Genomic DNA, 15,453 nt, shown 5'->3' on the forward strand with positions numbered 1-15,453 from the left:
CGGGTGGGGACGGGAATCGCTGGGTGACGTCACTGGGGGCGCCTGGGGACGGCCGGGACAGGGAAATCCAACGGGAGGGGCCGGGTGGGAAATTTGGGATGGGAGGGGGGATTTGGGGTGAATTCGGGGGGATTTGGGTGAATTCGGGGGAATTTGGGGAGAATTCGGGGGAATTTGGGGTGAATTCGGGGGGATTTGGGGAGAATTCATGGGGAATTTGGGGTGAATTCGGGGGGATTTGGGGTGAATTCGTGGGGATTTGGGGAGAATTTATGGGAGAATTTGGGGAAAATTAATGGGGAATTTGGGGTGAATTAATGGGGAATTTGGGATAATTAGTGGGGAATTTGGGAAGAAATCATGGGAAATTTGGGGTGAATTCGTGGAGAATTTGGGGTGAATTTGGGAAATTTGGCTGAGTTTATGGGAAATTGGGGGATAAATCACGGGCAAGTTTGGGGTGAATTTGTGGGAAGTTTGGGATAAATCGTGGGAAATTTGGGGTGAATTTCTGGAGAAATTGGGGTGAATTCGCGGGAAATTCGGGATAATTTGTGGGAAATTTGGGGGGAATTCCTGGGAAGTTTGGGGATGAATTTATAGGAGATTTGGGGATAATTTGCGGGAAATTTGGGGTGAACCCTTGGGAAATTCGTGGAAAATTGGGGAATCCGGGACTGATCCCAACCCCGGCTCTGGGGGGGAATAAATCCGGAATTGTCCCGGTTTGGGGTGGGTTTGCCCGCAGTTGGGAGAATTTTGGGGGGAATTCCGAGGTTTTCTGGTGCATTCCAGTGTTTTCCGGGTGGATTTTGGGGTTTTCCTGGTGAATTCCGGGATGAACAGCGGTGGTTTGGGAATGGCTGGAGCAGCAGCTTTGGGATTTGGGATCATTTGGGATCATTTGGGGATTATTAGGGATTTAATGGGACTTCCTTGGTGGGATTTATTTGGGAATTTAGGGGGATTTGGGCCTTTAGGAGATTTGGGATTATTTGGGATTATTTGGGATTATTTGGGTTTATTTGGGATTTCATGGGCCTCACTCTGCGGGCTCCGGGATGATTTAGGGTTTTATGGGATTTTATGGGATCCATGGTGGGGGGGAAAAGGCCAGAAAATTCCTCCGGGATCGATTCCAATCCCAATCCCGATGGATCCCGACCCCGGCTTTCCTCACACGTTATCCCCTCCCCAGGATAATTAAGGGTGTGATTGGGTTCCTGGGATAATTAATGGGATAACGCCCCCGCCTTGATTCTGATCCCAACTTCCAGAGAATTCTGTTGCCCAATTCCCGGGAATTCCAGGGGCCGCCCCACCCCTGCCCACCCCCAGACTTCCAGCGGCCCCAAAACAGGGATTTAGGATTGGGGAGGGGCGCTTGGGGATGGCCAGAGCGGGAGAATTCAGGATTTGGGGTCATTTGGGATGAATCCTTGGGAATCCAGCAGGATTTGGGCTCTGGGGTTTGGGATCGTTTGGGGTTATTTGGGATCCAGCAGGATTTGTGATCATTTGGGATCCAGGACTTGGGGTAATTTGGGATCATTTGGGATCCAGGATTTTGGGCAATTTGGGATTGTTCGGAATCCAGAATTTGGGATTTGAGATCCTTTGGGATTGGTTTTGGGGATCCAGCAGCATTTGGGATGATTTGGGATCGTTTGGGGTTATTTGGGATCCAGCAGGGTTTAGGATCATTTGGGATCCAGGACTTGGGGTAATTTGGGATTCTTTGGGATTCAGGATTTGGGATGATTTGGGATCGTTTCCTGGGATGCAGAAGGATCTGGAATTTGGGGTTGTTTGGGATCCAGGATTTGGGGTCATTTGGGATTGGTTTTGGGGGTTATTTGGGATCCAGCAGGATTTAGGATCACTTGGGATCCAGGACTTGGGGTAATTTGGGATTGTTCGGAATCCAGGATTTGGGATTTGAGATCCTTTGGGATTGGTTTTGGGGTCCAGCAGGATTTGGCCTCTGGGGTTTGGGATCATTTGGGATCCAGAATTTGGGATGATTTGAGATTGATTTTCTGGACCCATCAGCATTTGGGATCTGGGATCCTTTGGGATTGGTTTTGGGGTCCAGCAGGATTTGGGCTCTGGGATTTGGGATCGTTTGGGATTATTTGGGATCCAGCAGGGTTTGGGACCATTTGGGACCCAGGATTTGGGGTAATTTGGGATTCTTTGGGATCCAGCAGCGTTTGGGATCTGAGATCCTTTGGGATTGGTTTTGGGGTCCAGCAGCATTTGGGACCATTTGGGACCCCCGGTGTCCCCGACCCCCCCCCGATGTCCCCAAGGGGTCCCTTTTCCGCCCCTTCCCGCGCTCCCATCGATGGCCCCGCCCCCTTTTCCCACGCCCCATTCATGCCCCGCCCCCTTTTCCCACGCCCACATTCCTTTCCCATTCATGCCCCGCCCCCTTTTCCCACGCTCCCATTCATGCCCCGCCCCTTTTCCCACGCCCCATTCATGCCCCGCCCCCTTTTCCCACGCCCCCATTCCTTTCCCATCAGGCCCCGCCCCTTCCCGCGCTCCCCTTCCCGCCACTCCCAGGCCACGCCCCCTCCGCTCCCCATTGGCCGCCTCTCCCCGGGCCCCGCCCCTTTTCCCCACGCCCCCATTCATGCCCCTCCCCCGCCCCGCTCCCCATTGGCTGCCGGCGCGGCCCCGCCCCTTTGTGGGCGTGGCTACAAGACCGATCCGCGTTTATTGAAAGGCTCCGCGCAGCGGCGGCCCCGGGGGGTGGAGCCAGCCCGGCCCCACCGGGGGGGCTCGGGGGGTCCGGGGGGGTCCGGGGGGCCCGGAGGGGCCGGGGGGGCTCGGGGGGGCCCCGGGGGGTGGAGCCAGCCCGGCCCCGGCGGGGCCCAACGCGGGCCGGGGGCTCGGGGGGGCCGAGGGGGGAGGGGCTGGGGGCGTTTCGGGGGGGTTCAGTCAATGGGGGGGCCCGGGGGGTGCCGAGGGGGGGGGCGTGGTGAGTGGGGGGGGTCTGGTGAGTGGGGGGGGTCCCATGGATTGGGGGGTGCGCGGTGAGGGTGGCCCATGGATGGGGGAGGGGCGGTGAGTGGGGGGGTCCTGGCGCACTGGGGGCGCTCATGGATTGGGGGGGGGTCCCAGCGCTTTGGGGGGGCCGGTGAAGGGGGGGGGGCAGTGAATGGGGGGGTCCCGGTGCGTGGGGGGGCCCCGGTCGGTTGGGGAGGGGGGGTCCCTGCTGATAACGGGGGGGGTCCCGGGTGATAACGGGGGGGGCCGGGGACAGGACCGAGCCCCAAGGGACCCCCCCCCGGTCCTGGGGACCCCCCCTGTCCCCCCTCCCTCAGCGCAGGGCGCCCCCCCAGTCCCACTCCTGGCCCCCCCCCAGTCCCGGCGCTGTTCCCGGGGGGTCCCGCGGCTCCGGGGGGGTGAAGGGGGGGGGCTGAACACCCGTGATGGGTGGGGGGGCACAAAGGGGGGTCCGGGCCCGGTCCCGGCGCACGGGGGGGGTCGGAACACGGCGCGGGGGGGGGGGGGGTCCAGTCCCAGTCCTGGTGCACGACGGTGGCGCTGCCCGGGGGGGTCCCGGTGCACGGGGGGGGTCCCGGTGTTCGAGGGGGGGGGGTCCGGTCCCGGTGCACGCTGAGGGGGGGTCAGTGCACGGGGGGGGTCCCGGTGCACGAGGAGGGTCCAGTCCCGGTGCTGGTGCACGAGGGGGGGGGGTCGGTGCCCGAGGGGGGGTCCCGGTGCACGAGGATGGCGATGCTCGAGGAGGGGTCTCCGGTGGTCCCGGTGCTCGATGCGGGGGCGGCGGGGGGGTGTCGGTGCCCGAGGGGGGGGTCCCGGTGCACAATGACGGTGCTTGGTAGGGGGGGATCGAGGGGGGAGGTCTCTGGTGGTCCCGGTGCACGATGGCGGCGATTCGCGGGGGGGGTCCGGTGGTCCCGGTGCGCCGGGGGAGGGTCCCGGTGCACGAGGAAGGCGGCGGCTCACGGCGTGGGGGGAGGGGGGGCGGTGCGGTGCTCCCGGTGCACGGGGCGGGGGGAGGTGAAGCTCGAGGGTCCCGATGCGTGAGGGGGGGGGGGTCCCGGCGCACGAGGACGGTGAAACTCGAGGGTCCCGCTGCACGAGGAGGGGGGGGCGGGGCGAGGTCCCGGTGCTCGGGTGGTTGGGGGGGGGGGGGGCGGTTGGGTAAGAGGCGTCCCGGTGCACGAGGGTGGCGATGCTCGGGGGTCCCGGTGGGTGCACGAGGGTCCGGGGGGGCTCCCGGTGCCCGGGGGGTGCTGCGGGGGGGGGTCGCGTGTGACGGAGAGAGAAACAGAGAGAGAGAGAGAGAGACCCCGGTGGCACCGGCGGGGCCCTGGCACGGGGGGCCGGGCTGGTCCTGGTGGCACTCGAGGAGCTGGTGGCACACGGCGGGGGGGGGGCGGGGGCGGCGAGCGAGCGAGGAGTTCCCCCCCCCCTCGTTCCTCTTGGTGGCCCGAGGGACCCTGGCACCGAGCGCTGCGCTGGTCCTGGTGGCACGAGGAGCCCCCCCAGTTCCTCCTGGTGGCACGAGGAGCCCCCCCAGTTCTTCTCGGGGGCACGAGGAGCCCCCCAATTCTTCTCGGGGGCACGAGGAGCCCCCCCCCCCCCAGTTCCTCTGGGTGACAGGAGAAGGCCCCCCCCCAGTTCCTCCTGGTCCCAGTTCCTCCTGGTCCCAGTTCCTCCGGGCGGCACGAGGAGCCCTCGCGCGGGGACCCCCAAATCCTCGCGCGGGGACCCCCCCCCCGCCCCGTCCTCACGCGAGGAGCCCTTTGCACGAGGATCCGGTGCACGAGGACCCCCCCCACCCCAAATTCCTCGCGCAACTCCCCCGCCTCAAATTCCTCGCGGGACCCCCCCCCTCCAGCACGAGCCCCTCCTCCTCCTCCTCCTCCTCCTCCTCCTCACCCCGGGGGTCTCCGGGTGTTCCCCCCCCCCCGCCCTCCCCTTTCCCCCTTTTCCCCCAGGGCTGGGGGGGTCGGGGGGACTCGGGGGGGTGCGGGTGTGGTTTTGGGGGGGGTCCCGGCGACCCCCGGGGCGGGGGTTAGTGCTCAGCAGCGGGGCCGCGCCGCTCGCAGCCGTTGGCCGTGATCGGGGGTGGCGGGGGCGGAGGCGGGGGCCGCCCGGGGACCCCCCCGGCCCCCCAGATCACACCCGGGTCTGCTGCACCCACGGCGGAAAGCTGCCTCTCCTGCAAGGCACCGAGGGGGCTCATTCACCCCCCCGCCCCCGCCACCGCGTCCCTCGGTGTCCCTGAGCGGCCCTAAAGCGTCCCCGGGGCGGCCCCGCCGGGACCCCCCCGCCCCGCGACCCCCCCGCGACCCCCGGCCCGCGGCGGTCACTCACCTGCGACACCGGCGCGGGGCCCTCGGGGCGGCCGGAACCCCCCCCCCCCCCAAAAAAATCACCGCGAAGGCACCCAAAATGCACCCGGAGCCACCCCGGAATTACCCCATAGCCCCTAAAATTGGCCCTGAGCCCTTAAAATTAACCCTGAGCCTCTAAAATGAATCCTGAGCCTAAAAAATTAACCCTGAGCCTCTAAAATTCATCCAGAGCCTGAAAAGTTAATCCTGAGCATCTAAAATTAACCCTGAGCCCCTAAAATTAATCCTGAGGCTCTAAAATTAACCCTGACATTAAAATTAACCCTGACCCTAAAATTAAGCCAGAGCCCCTAAAATTACCCCTGAGCCTCTAAAATTAATCCTGAGCCTGAAAAGTTAACCCAGAGCCCCTAAAATTAATCCTGAGCCTAAAAAATTAACCCTGGCCCCCCAAATTTCACCCTGAGCCTAAAAAATTAACCCTGACTCCCCAAAATTAACCCTGAGCCTAAAAAATTAACCCTGACCCTAAAAAGTCAACCCTGACTCCCCAAAATGAACCCAGAGCCCCTAAAATGAACCCAGAGCCCCTAAAATTAACCCTGACTCCCCAAAATTTCTCCCTGATCCTAAAAAATCAACCCTGACTCCCCAAATTTAACCCTGAGCACTTAAAATTAACCCTGAGCACCTAAAATTAACCCTGACCCTAAAATTTAATGCTGAGCCTAAAAAGTCAACCCTGACCCCCCAAAATTAACCCTGACCACCCAAAATTTCACCCTGACCCTAAAAAATTAACCCTGACTCCCCAAATTTAACCGTGACCCTAAAAAATTAACCCTGACCCTAAAAAGTCAAGCCTGACCCCCCAAAATTAATCCTGACCCCCAAAAATTAACTCTGAGCCCCTAAAATGAATCCTGAGCCCCCAAAATTAACCCTGACTCCCCAAAATTAATCCTGAGCCCCTAAAATTAACCATGACCCTAAAAAATTAAACCTGACCCTAATAAGTCAACCCTGACTCCCTAAAATTAACCCTGAGCCCCTAAAATTAATCCTGACACAAAAAAGTCAACCCTGACCCTAAAAAATTAACCTCGACTCCCCAAAATTAATTCTGAGCACCTAAAATTAACCCTGACCCTAAAAAATTAACCCTGACCCTAAAAAGTCAAGCCTGACCCCCCAAAATTACCCCCGACCTGCTAAAATTAACCCTGATCCCCAAAATTTCCCCCTGACCCTAAAAATTAACCGTGAATTCCCAAAATTAACCCTGAGCCCCTAAAATTAACCCTGACCCTAAAAAGTCAACCCTGATCCCCCCAAAATTAACCTTGAGCCTAAAAAGTCGCCCTGACTCCCCAGAATTAGCCCTGACCCTAAAAAATTAACCCTGAGCCCCTCAAATTAACTCTGACTCCTCAAAATTTCACCCTGACCCTAAAAAATTAACCCTGAGACCCCAAAATGAACCCTGACCCGAAAAAGTTAACCCTCACTCCCCAAAATTAACTCTGACCCCCCAAATTTAACCCTGAGCCTAAAAAATGAACCCTGACCCCTCAAATTTAACCCACTCCTCAAAATTTCACCCTGACCCCAAAAAATGAACCCTGACCCTAAAAAATGAACCCTGACTCCCCAAAATTAACCCTGAGCCCCCCAAATTAACCCTGAGCCTAAAAAATTAACCCTGACCCGCTAAAATTAACCCTGGTCCCCCAAAATTTCACCCTGACCCTAAAAAATTAACCCTGAGCCCCTAAAATTAACTCTGACCCCCGAAAATTAACCCTGACTCCTCAAAATTTCACCCTGATCCTAAAAAATTAACCCTGACTCCCCAAAATGGATCCTGACACTAAAAAATTAAGCCCAACCTGCTAAAATTAACCCCGACTCCCCAAAATTAATCCCGAGCACCTAAAATTAACCGTGACCCTAAAGTCAACCCTGATCCTCCCAAAATTAACCCCGAGCCCCCAAATTTCACCCTGGCCCTAAAAAGTCAACCTTGACTCTCCAAAATGAACCCCGAGCCCCCAAATTTCACCCTGACCCTAAAAAGTCAACCTTGACTCCCCAAAATGAACCCTGAGCCCCCAAATTTCACCCTGACCCTAAAAAATGAACCCTGACCCTAAAAAGTCAACCTTGACTCCCCAAAATGAACCCCGAGCCCCCAAATTTCACCCTGACCCTAAAAAGTCAACCCTGACTCCCCAAAATGAACCCTGAGCCCCCAAATTTCACCCTGACCCTAAAAAGTCAACCTTGATTCCCCAAAATGAACCCCGAGCCCCCAAATTTCACCCTGACCCTAAAAAGTCAACCTTGACTCCCCAAAATGAACCCCGAGCCCCCAAATTTCACCCTGACCCCAAAAAATGAACCCTGACCCTAAAAAGTCAACCTTGACTCCCCAAAATGAACCATGAGCCCCCAAATTTCACCCTGACCCTAAAAAATGAACCCTGACCCTAAAAAGTCAACCTTGACTCCCCAAAATGAACCCCGAGCCCCCAAATTTCACCCTGACCCTAAAAAGTCAACCCTGACTCCCCAAAATGAACCCTGAGCCCCCAAAATGAACCCTGAGCCCCCAAATTTCACCCTGACTCTAAAAAATGAACCCTGACCCTAAAAAGTCAACCTTGACTCCCCAAAATGAACCCTGAGTCCCCAAATCTCACCCTGACCCTAAAAAGTCAACCTTGACTCCCCAAAATGAACCCTGAGCCCCCAAATTTCACCCTGGCCCTAAAAAGTCAACCTTGACTCCCCAAAATGAACCCTGAGCCCCCAAATTTCACCCTGACCCCAAAAAATGAACCCTGACCCTAAAAAGTCAACCTTGACTCCCCAAAATTAACCCTGAGCCCCCAAAATGAACCCTGAGCCCCCAAATTTCACCCTGACCCTAAAAAGTCAACCTTGACTCACCAAAATGAACCCTGAGCCCCCAAAATGAACCCTGAGCCCCCAAATTTCACCCTGACCCTAAAAAGTCAATCTTGACTCCCCAAAATGAACCCTGAGCCCCCAAATTTCACCCTGACCCTAAAAAGTCAACCTTGACTCCCCAGAATGAACCCTGAGCCCCCAAATTTCACCCTGGCCCTAAAAAGTCAACCTTGACTCCCCAGAATGAACCCTGAGCCCCCAAATTTCACCCTGGCCCTAAAAAGTCAACCCTGACTCCCCAAAATGAACCCCGAGCCCCCAAATTTCACCCTGACCCTAAAAAGTCAACCTTGACTCCCCAAAATGAACCCTGAGCCCCCAAATTTCACCCTGACCCCAAAAAATGAACCCTGACCTAAAAAGTCAACCCTGACTCCCCAAAATTAACCCTGAGCCCCCAAAATGAACCCTGAGCCCCCAAATTTCACCCTGAACCTAAAAAGTCAACCTTGACTCCCCAAAATGAACCCTGAGCCCCCAAATTTCACCCTGACCCCAAAAAATGAACCCTGACCCTAAAAAGTCAACCTTGACTCCCCAAAATGAACCCTGAGCCCCCAAATTTCACCCTGGCCCTAAAAAGTCAACCTTGACTCCCCAAAATGAACCCTGAGCCCCCAAATTTCACCCTGGCCCTAAAAAGTCAACCCTGACTCCCCCAAACCAACCCCGACCCGCTAAAATTCAATCCCAGCTCCCCAAAATAGAAGCAGCCCAAACCCCCCCAAATTCAGCCGAAACGCCCTAAAACTGCCCCGGAACCGTCCCCAAATCGCCCTCAAATGAAACCCCTCCAATTGTCCCCACCCCCCTGCGAAGTGTCCCCAAGCCCCCTCCCCCGCAGTGACAGGACATGGCACACGGACACGGGTGTCCCCTCCCCCCCGTGAGATGGGGACAGACACAGGACACGAGGATGGTGACGGTGACGCGGCGCCAGCGCTGGGGGACACCCGGTGACAACCGCCCCGAACCCCCCCAGCCCCGCCAGGGGACGGGGACAATGGTGGCACCTCCAGGGCGTGGGGGACAGGGCCCTGGTGGCACCTGAGGGGACACGGGGACACCTGGGGAGGTGGCCCCGAAGGGTTCCCGGTGTCACCAAGGGGTTCCCAGTGTCCCTGAGGGACATGGGGACATCAGGAGGGACATGGGGACACACTGGGTGGTGTCACCAAGGGGTCCCCAGTGTCACCAAGGGGTGCCCAGTGTCCCTGAGGGACATGGGGACACCAGGAGGGACATGGGGACAACAGGAGGAACATGGGGACTCCTAGGGAGGTGTCATCAAGAGGTTCCCAGTGTCTCTGACGGACATGGGGACACCAGGAAGGACATGGGGACACCTGGGTGGTGTCACCAAGGGGTCCCCAATGTCACCAAGGGGTTCCCAGTGTCCCTAAGGGACATGGGGACACCAGGAGGGACATGGGGACATCTGGGGTGGTGTCACCAAGGGGTTCCCAGTGTCTCTGACGGACATGGGGACACCAGGAGGGACATGGGGACACCAGGAAGGACATGGGGACACCCTGGGTGGTGTCACCAAGGGGCCCCCAGTGTCCAGGAGGGACATGGGAACACCAGGAGGGACATGGGGACACCTGGGGAGGTGGCCCCGAAGGGTCCCCAGTGTCACCAAGGGGTTCCCAGTGTCCCTGAGGGACATGGGGACATCAGGAGGGACATGGGGACAACAGGAGGAACATGGGGACTCCTAGGGAGGTGTCATCAAGAGGTTCCCAGTGTCTCTGACGGACATGGGGACACCAGGAAGGACATGGGGACACCAGGAAGGACATGGGGACACCTGGGTGGTGTCACCAAGGGGTCCCCAATGTCACCAAGGGGTTCCCAGTGTCCCTGAGGGACATGGGGACACCAGGAGGGACATGGGGACAACAGGAGGGACATGGGGACACCCCGGGTGGTGTCACCAAGGGGTCCCCAGTGTCCAGGAGGGACATGGGGACATCAGGAGGGACATGGGGACACCCTGGGTGGTGTCACCAAGGGGTCCCCAGTGTCCCTGAGGGACATGGGGACACCAGGAGGGACATGGGGACATCAGGAGGGACATGGGGACACCTGGGACAGTGTCCCCAGGGGACACAGGAGGGACAGGAGGACACCAGGAGGGACATTGGGACACGTTGGTCCATGTCCCATGGGGACACAGGGACAGCAGGAGGGACATGGGGACACCTGGGTAGTGTCACCAAGGGGTTCCCAGTGTCCCTGAGGGACTTGGGGACATCTTGGATCCGTGTCCCCAGGGGTCCCAGTGTCCCCGAGGGACATGGGAGGGACATGGGGACAAAGGGGGACATGGGGACGTTGCAGATCCGTGTCCCCGAGGGGTCCCGGTGTCCTTTGGGGACACAAAAGGATCTTGGGGACATCGGGATCTGTGTCCCCAGTGTTCCCGAGGGAGGTGGGAGGGACACGGGGACACGGGAGGGACATGGGGACACTCCAGATCTGGGTCCCCAAGGGGTCCCAGTGTCCTCTGGGGACTTACGAGGGGCTTGGGGACACCTGGATCTGTGTCCCCAAAGGGTCCCCAGTGTCCCTGAGGGACATGGGGACACCAGAGGGGCTTGGGGACATTCCAGGTCCATGTCCCCAGTGGTCCCCAGTGTCCCTGAGGGACATGGGGACACCTGGACCTGTGTCCCCAAGGAGTCCCCAGTGTCCTTGAGGGACATGGGGACACGGGAGGGACATGGGGACACTCCAGATCTGTGTCCCCAAAGGGTCCCCAGTGTCCCTGAGGGACATGGAAGGGACATGGGGACACCAGAGGGGCTTGGGGACATTCCAGGTCCATGTCCCCAGTGGTCCCCAGTGGTCCCCAGTGTCCCTGAGGGACATGGAAGGGGCACGGGGACACAGCAGGAGCTTGGGGACATTCCCGATCCGTGTCCCCAAGGAGTCCCCAGTGTCCCTGAGGGACGCGGGGACACCGGAGGAGCTTGGGGACATTCCCGATCCGTGTCCCCAAGGGTCCCCCGTGTCCCCAAGGGTCCCCCGCGTCCCCTGTGCGGCCCGGGGGTGACGGGGAGGGGACAAGGACCCACCTGGGGTGTCACCGGTGGCCGAGGGTCCGGTGCCACTGGCGGGGCCGGGCCGCGCTACCTGACGGACAGCTGTGACAAGAGAGACACGGGAGGGGACATCAGGGCCACCGCGGGGACACGGCCCGGCCCGGGCTGGCCCCGGGGGGACCCCGGGGTGGCCCTGAGGTGGCACCGGGGGGACCCCGACCCGAGGAGGGGGCGCGGGAACGGCCCCGTCGCTGGGGGGGGGGGACACGGAGGTGGCCTTGGGGACACCGGGGTGGCCTTGGGGTGGCGCTGTCCCTGGGCTGGGGGGTGGGGCGGCGTCACCTCCAGCCCGAAATGTCCCTCTGGTGTCACCCCAGGGGTGGCCCTGTGTCCTCCGGGGGTCACTTTGTCCCCCTGGGGGTGGCCCTGCGTCCCTTGGTGGTGGCCCTGCGTCCCTTGGTGGTGGCCCTGTCCCCTCTGGGGGTCACTTTGTCCCCCCGGGGGTGGCCCTGTGTCCCTTGGTGGTGGCCCTGTGTCCCCTGGGGGTGGCCCTGTGTCCTCCGGGGGTCACTTTGTCCCCCTGGGGGTGGCCCTGCGTCCCTTGGTGGTGGCCCTGTGTCCCTTGGTGGTGGCCCTGTCCCCTCCGGGGGTCACTTTGTCCCGCCGGGGGTGGCCCTGTGTCCCTTGGTGGTGGCCCTGTGTCCCCTGGGGGTCACTTTGTCCCCCCGGGGGTGGCCTTGTCCCAGCCGCGGGTGGTCCTGTCCCTCCAGGAGTGGCCCTGTCCCTTCCAGGGGTCACTTTGCCCCCCGCGGGGGTCACTTTGTCCCCCCGGGGGTGGCCCTGTCCCACTTAGGGGTGGCCCTGTCCTCCTGGGGGTCACTTTGTCCCCCCAGGGGTGGCCCTGTCCTCGCTGCGGGGGTCCCTGTCCCCCTCTTGGGGGTCACGTCGACCCCCCGGGGGTGGCCCTGTCCCCTCTGGGAGGGTCCTCGTCCCCCTTTGGGGGGTCCCGCTCCCCTCTGGGGGGGTCCTTGGCCCCTCCAGGGGTCCCTTTGTCCCCCCCCAGGGGTCCCTTTGTCCCCCCGGGGGTGGCCCTGTCCCCCTGTGCCCCCCCCCAAGTGCCACCACGTCCCCCCCCAGGCATCCCCAGCCCCTCCCCCCCCTCAGGGGTCCCCCCACGGCCCCCAGAGGTGACAGGAGGCCCCCCCGGAGGTCCCCAAACCTCCCCAGAGGGACCCAAAGACCCCCCAAAAACCCCAAAGACCCCCCCCCCCAGGGCTGCCCAAGCCCCCCCGGGGACACCCAGAGCCCCCCCCCCAAATCCCCCCAGAGGGACCCACAGATCCCCCCAAAACCCCCTTAGATCCCCCCCAGACCCCCCAAAATCCCCAAAGACCCCCCCAAAAATCCCCCCCAGGGCTGCCCACCCCCCCCCCCGGGGACACCCAGAGCCCCCCCGCGGTCCCTATGGACCCTCAATAACCCCCCCAAAACCCCCAATAACCCCCCCAGATACCCCCCAACCCCCCCCCCAAACTCCCAACCCCCCCCCCCCAAACCCCCACAACCTCCCCAAACCCCCCAAAACCCCCCCGAGGACACCCATAACCCCCCCAAAACCCTCAATAACCTCCCCAAACCCCCCAAATACCCCCCAAAAACCCCCAATAATCCCCTCAAATACCCCCCAACCCCCCCAAACTCCCAAATAACCCCCATAACCCCCCTCAAACCCCCAAATAACCTCCCCAAAACCCGCCAATAACCTCCCCAGACCCCCCAATAACCTCCCCAGACCCCCCAATAACCTCCCCAAAACCCCCAATAACCTCCCCAAACTCCCGAATAACCCCCCTAAAACCCCCATAACCCCCCCGAGGACACCCATAACCCCCCAAATACCCCCAAATATCCCCCCAAAACCCCAAATAAGCCCCCTAAAACCCCCATAACCCCCCCGAGGACACCCATAACCCTCCAAAACCCCCAATAACCTCCCCAAAACCCCCAGTAACCCCCCAAACACCCATAACCCCCCCAAAACCCCCCAAATACCCCCCAAATACCCCCCCATAACCCCCCTGGGGACACCCATAACCCCCTCCCCCAATACCCATTAGCCCCCCTAAAAACCCCAAATACCCCCCAAAAACCCAAATAACTCCCCGAGGACACCCATAACCTCCCTAAAACCCCCAATAACTTCCCCAAAACCCCAAATAACCCCCTAAAACCCCCAATCACCCCCGCAAGGACACCCATAATCCCCCCAAAACCCCCATAACCCCCCCGAGGACACCCATAACCCCCCAAATACCCCCCCAAAACCCCAAATAAGCCCCCCAAACCCCCATAACCCCCCCTGAGACACCCATAACCCCCCTTGGACACCCAATAACCCCCCCAAAACCCCCCAATAACCCCCCTAAAACCCCCATAACCCCCCCCAACCCCCCCAATAACCTCCCCAAACTCCCAAATAACCCCCCTAAACCCCCATAACCCCCCGAGGACACCCATAACCCCCCAAATACCCCCCCAAACCCCCAAATAAGCCCCCCAAACCCCCAATAACACCCCCAAAATCCCAAATAAACCCCCCGAGACACCCATAACCACCCTAAAACCCCCCATAACACCCCCAAAACCCCCAATAACCTCCCCAAACTCCCAAATAACCCCCCTAAACCCCCCATAACCCCCCCCCGAGGACACCCATAACCCCCCAAAACCCCCAATAACCCCCCTAAACCCCCCATAACCCCCCCCGAGGACACCCATAGCTCCCCCAAAATCCCCATTAGCCCCCACAAAAACCCCAAATAACCCCCCGAGGACACCTATAACCCCCCAAAACCCCAAATAACCCCCCTAAAAGCCCCCGTAACTCCCCTAAACCCCCCAGTAACACCCTCAAACCCCCAAATAACCCCTCAAAACCCCCCGTAACTCCCCCCAAACTCCCCAACAACCTCCCCAAACCCCCCAATAACCCCCCCCCAAACTTCCAAATAACCCCCGAATCGCCCCCAAATCCGCCCCCCCCCCCCCCCCCCCGGGGTGTCCCGCCGCCCCCGCCCCCAGCGCGGCGTGGGATGGCCGATGTCACACGGAGCAGAGCAATGACATTGTAATTTCCACCTGAGCGTCGAGCAGCCGCCGCCGGCCCTCGGGGGGGTCGTGGGCGCCCAAGTGATCCCTGCGCAGCTCCTGCTCCACCAGCATCAGCCTGCGGGGCCAGGCTTCACCGGGGTCATGCTGCCACCCCCCCGGGGACATCCCCGGGGACACCCAGGGACACCCCCCGGGCTCCCGCGCGCGCCCACGGGGACGCCCAAAGGCTTGGGGACATCGCCGGGGTCACCTTGGGGACAACGCCAGGGACACCCCAGGGATACCTTGGGGACACGTAGGGACACCTCAAGGACGTGGGGACAACCCCTGGGACACCCCAGGGACACCTTGGGGACACCCAGGGACACCTCAAGGATGTGGGGACAACCCCTGGGACACCCCCAGGGATATGGGGACACCCCCAGGGACACCTTGGGGACACCTCAAGGACGTGGGGACAACCCCTGGGACACCCCAGGGACACCTTGGGGACACCCAGGGACACCTCAAGGACGTGGGGACAACCCCAGGGACACCCCCAGGGATATGGGGACACCCCCAGGGACACCTTGGGGACACCCAGGGACACCCCAGGGACACCTTGGGGACACCTCAAGGACGTGGGGACAACCCCTGGGACACCCAGGGACACCTTGGGGACACCTTGGGGACACCTCAAGGACGTGGGGACAACCCCTGGGACACCCCAGGGACACCTTGGGGACACCCAGGGACACCTCAAGGACGTGGGGACAACCCCTGGGACACCCCCAGGGACACCTTGGGGACACCCAGGGACACCTCAAGGACATGGGGACACCCCCAGGGACACCTTGGGGACACACAGGGACACCCCAGGGACATGGGGACATCCCCAGGGTCTATGGGACACCCCCAGGGACACCCAGGGACAGCTCAAGGACATGAGGACACCCCCAGGGTCATGAGGACACTCCCAGGGACACCTTGGGGACACACAGGGACAC

General features: G+C 60.7%; 1 protein-coding gene across 1 annotated transcript in view; it reads right to left on the reverse strand.

The window, feature by feature from the left end:
• Positions 1-5,060: 5,060 nt before the first annotated feature.
• SYNGAP1 (synaptic Ras GTPase activating protein 1) overlaps positions 5,061-15,453 on the reverse strand; it is a gene marked incomplete at its 3' end in the record, with an annotated part of 46,847 nt that continues 36,454 nt past the window's right edge. Inside the window, exons 18-20 of the mRNA XM_082300013.1 lie at positions 14,495-14,595; positions 11,390-11,458; positions 5,061-5,200 (exon numbers count right to left, since the gene is read on the reverse strand). Coding sequence (XP_082156139.1) covers positions 5,061-5,200; positions 11,390-11,458; positions 14,495-14,595 — 310 coding nt within the window. The remainder of the gene's footprint in view (positions 5,201-11,389; positions 11,459-14,494; positions 14,596-15,453) is intronic.

Source organism: Coloeus monedula (genome assembly GCF_965178545.1).
Source record: "Coloeus monedula genome assembly, chromosome: 36".
Taxonomy (NCBI): domain Eukaryota; kingdom Metazoa; phylum Chordata; class Aves; order Passeriformes; family Corvidae; genus Coloeus; species Coloeus monedula.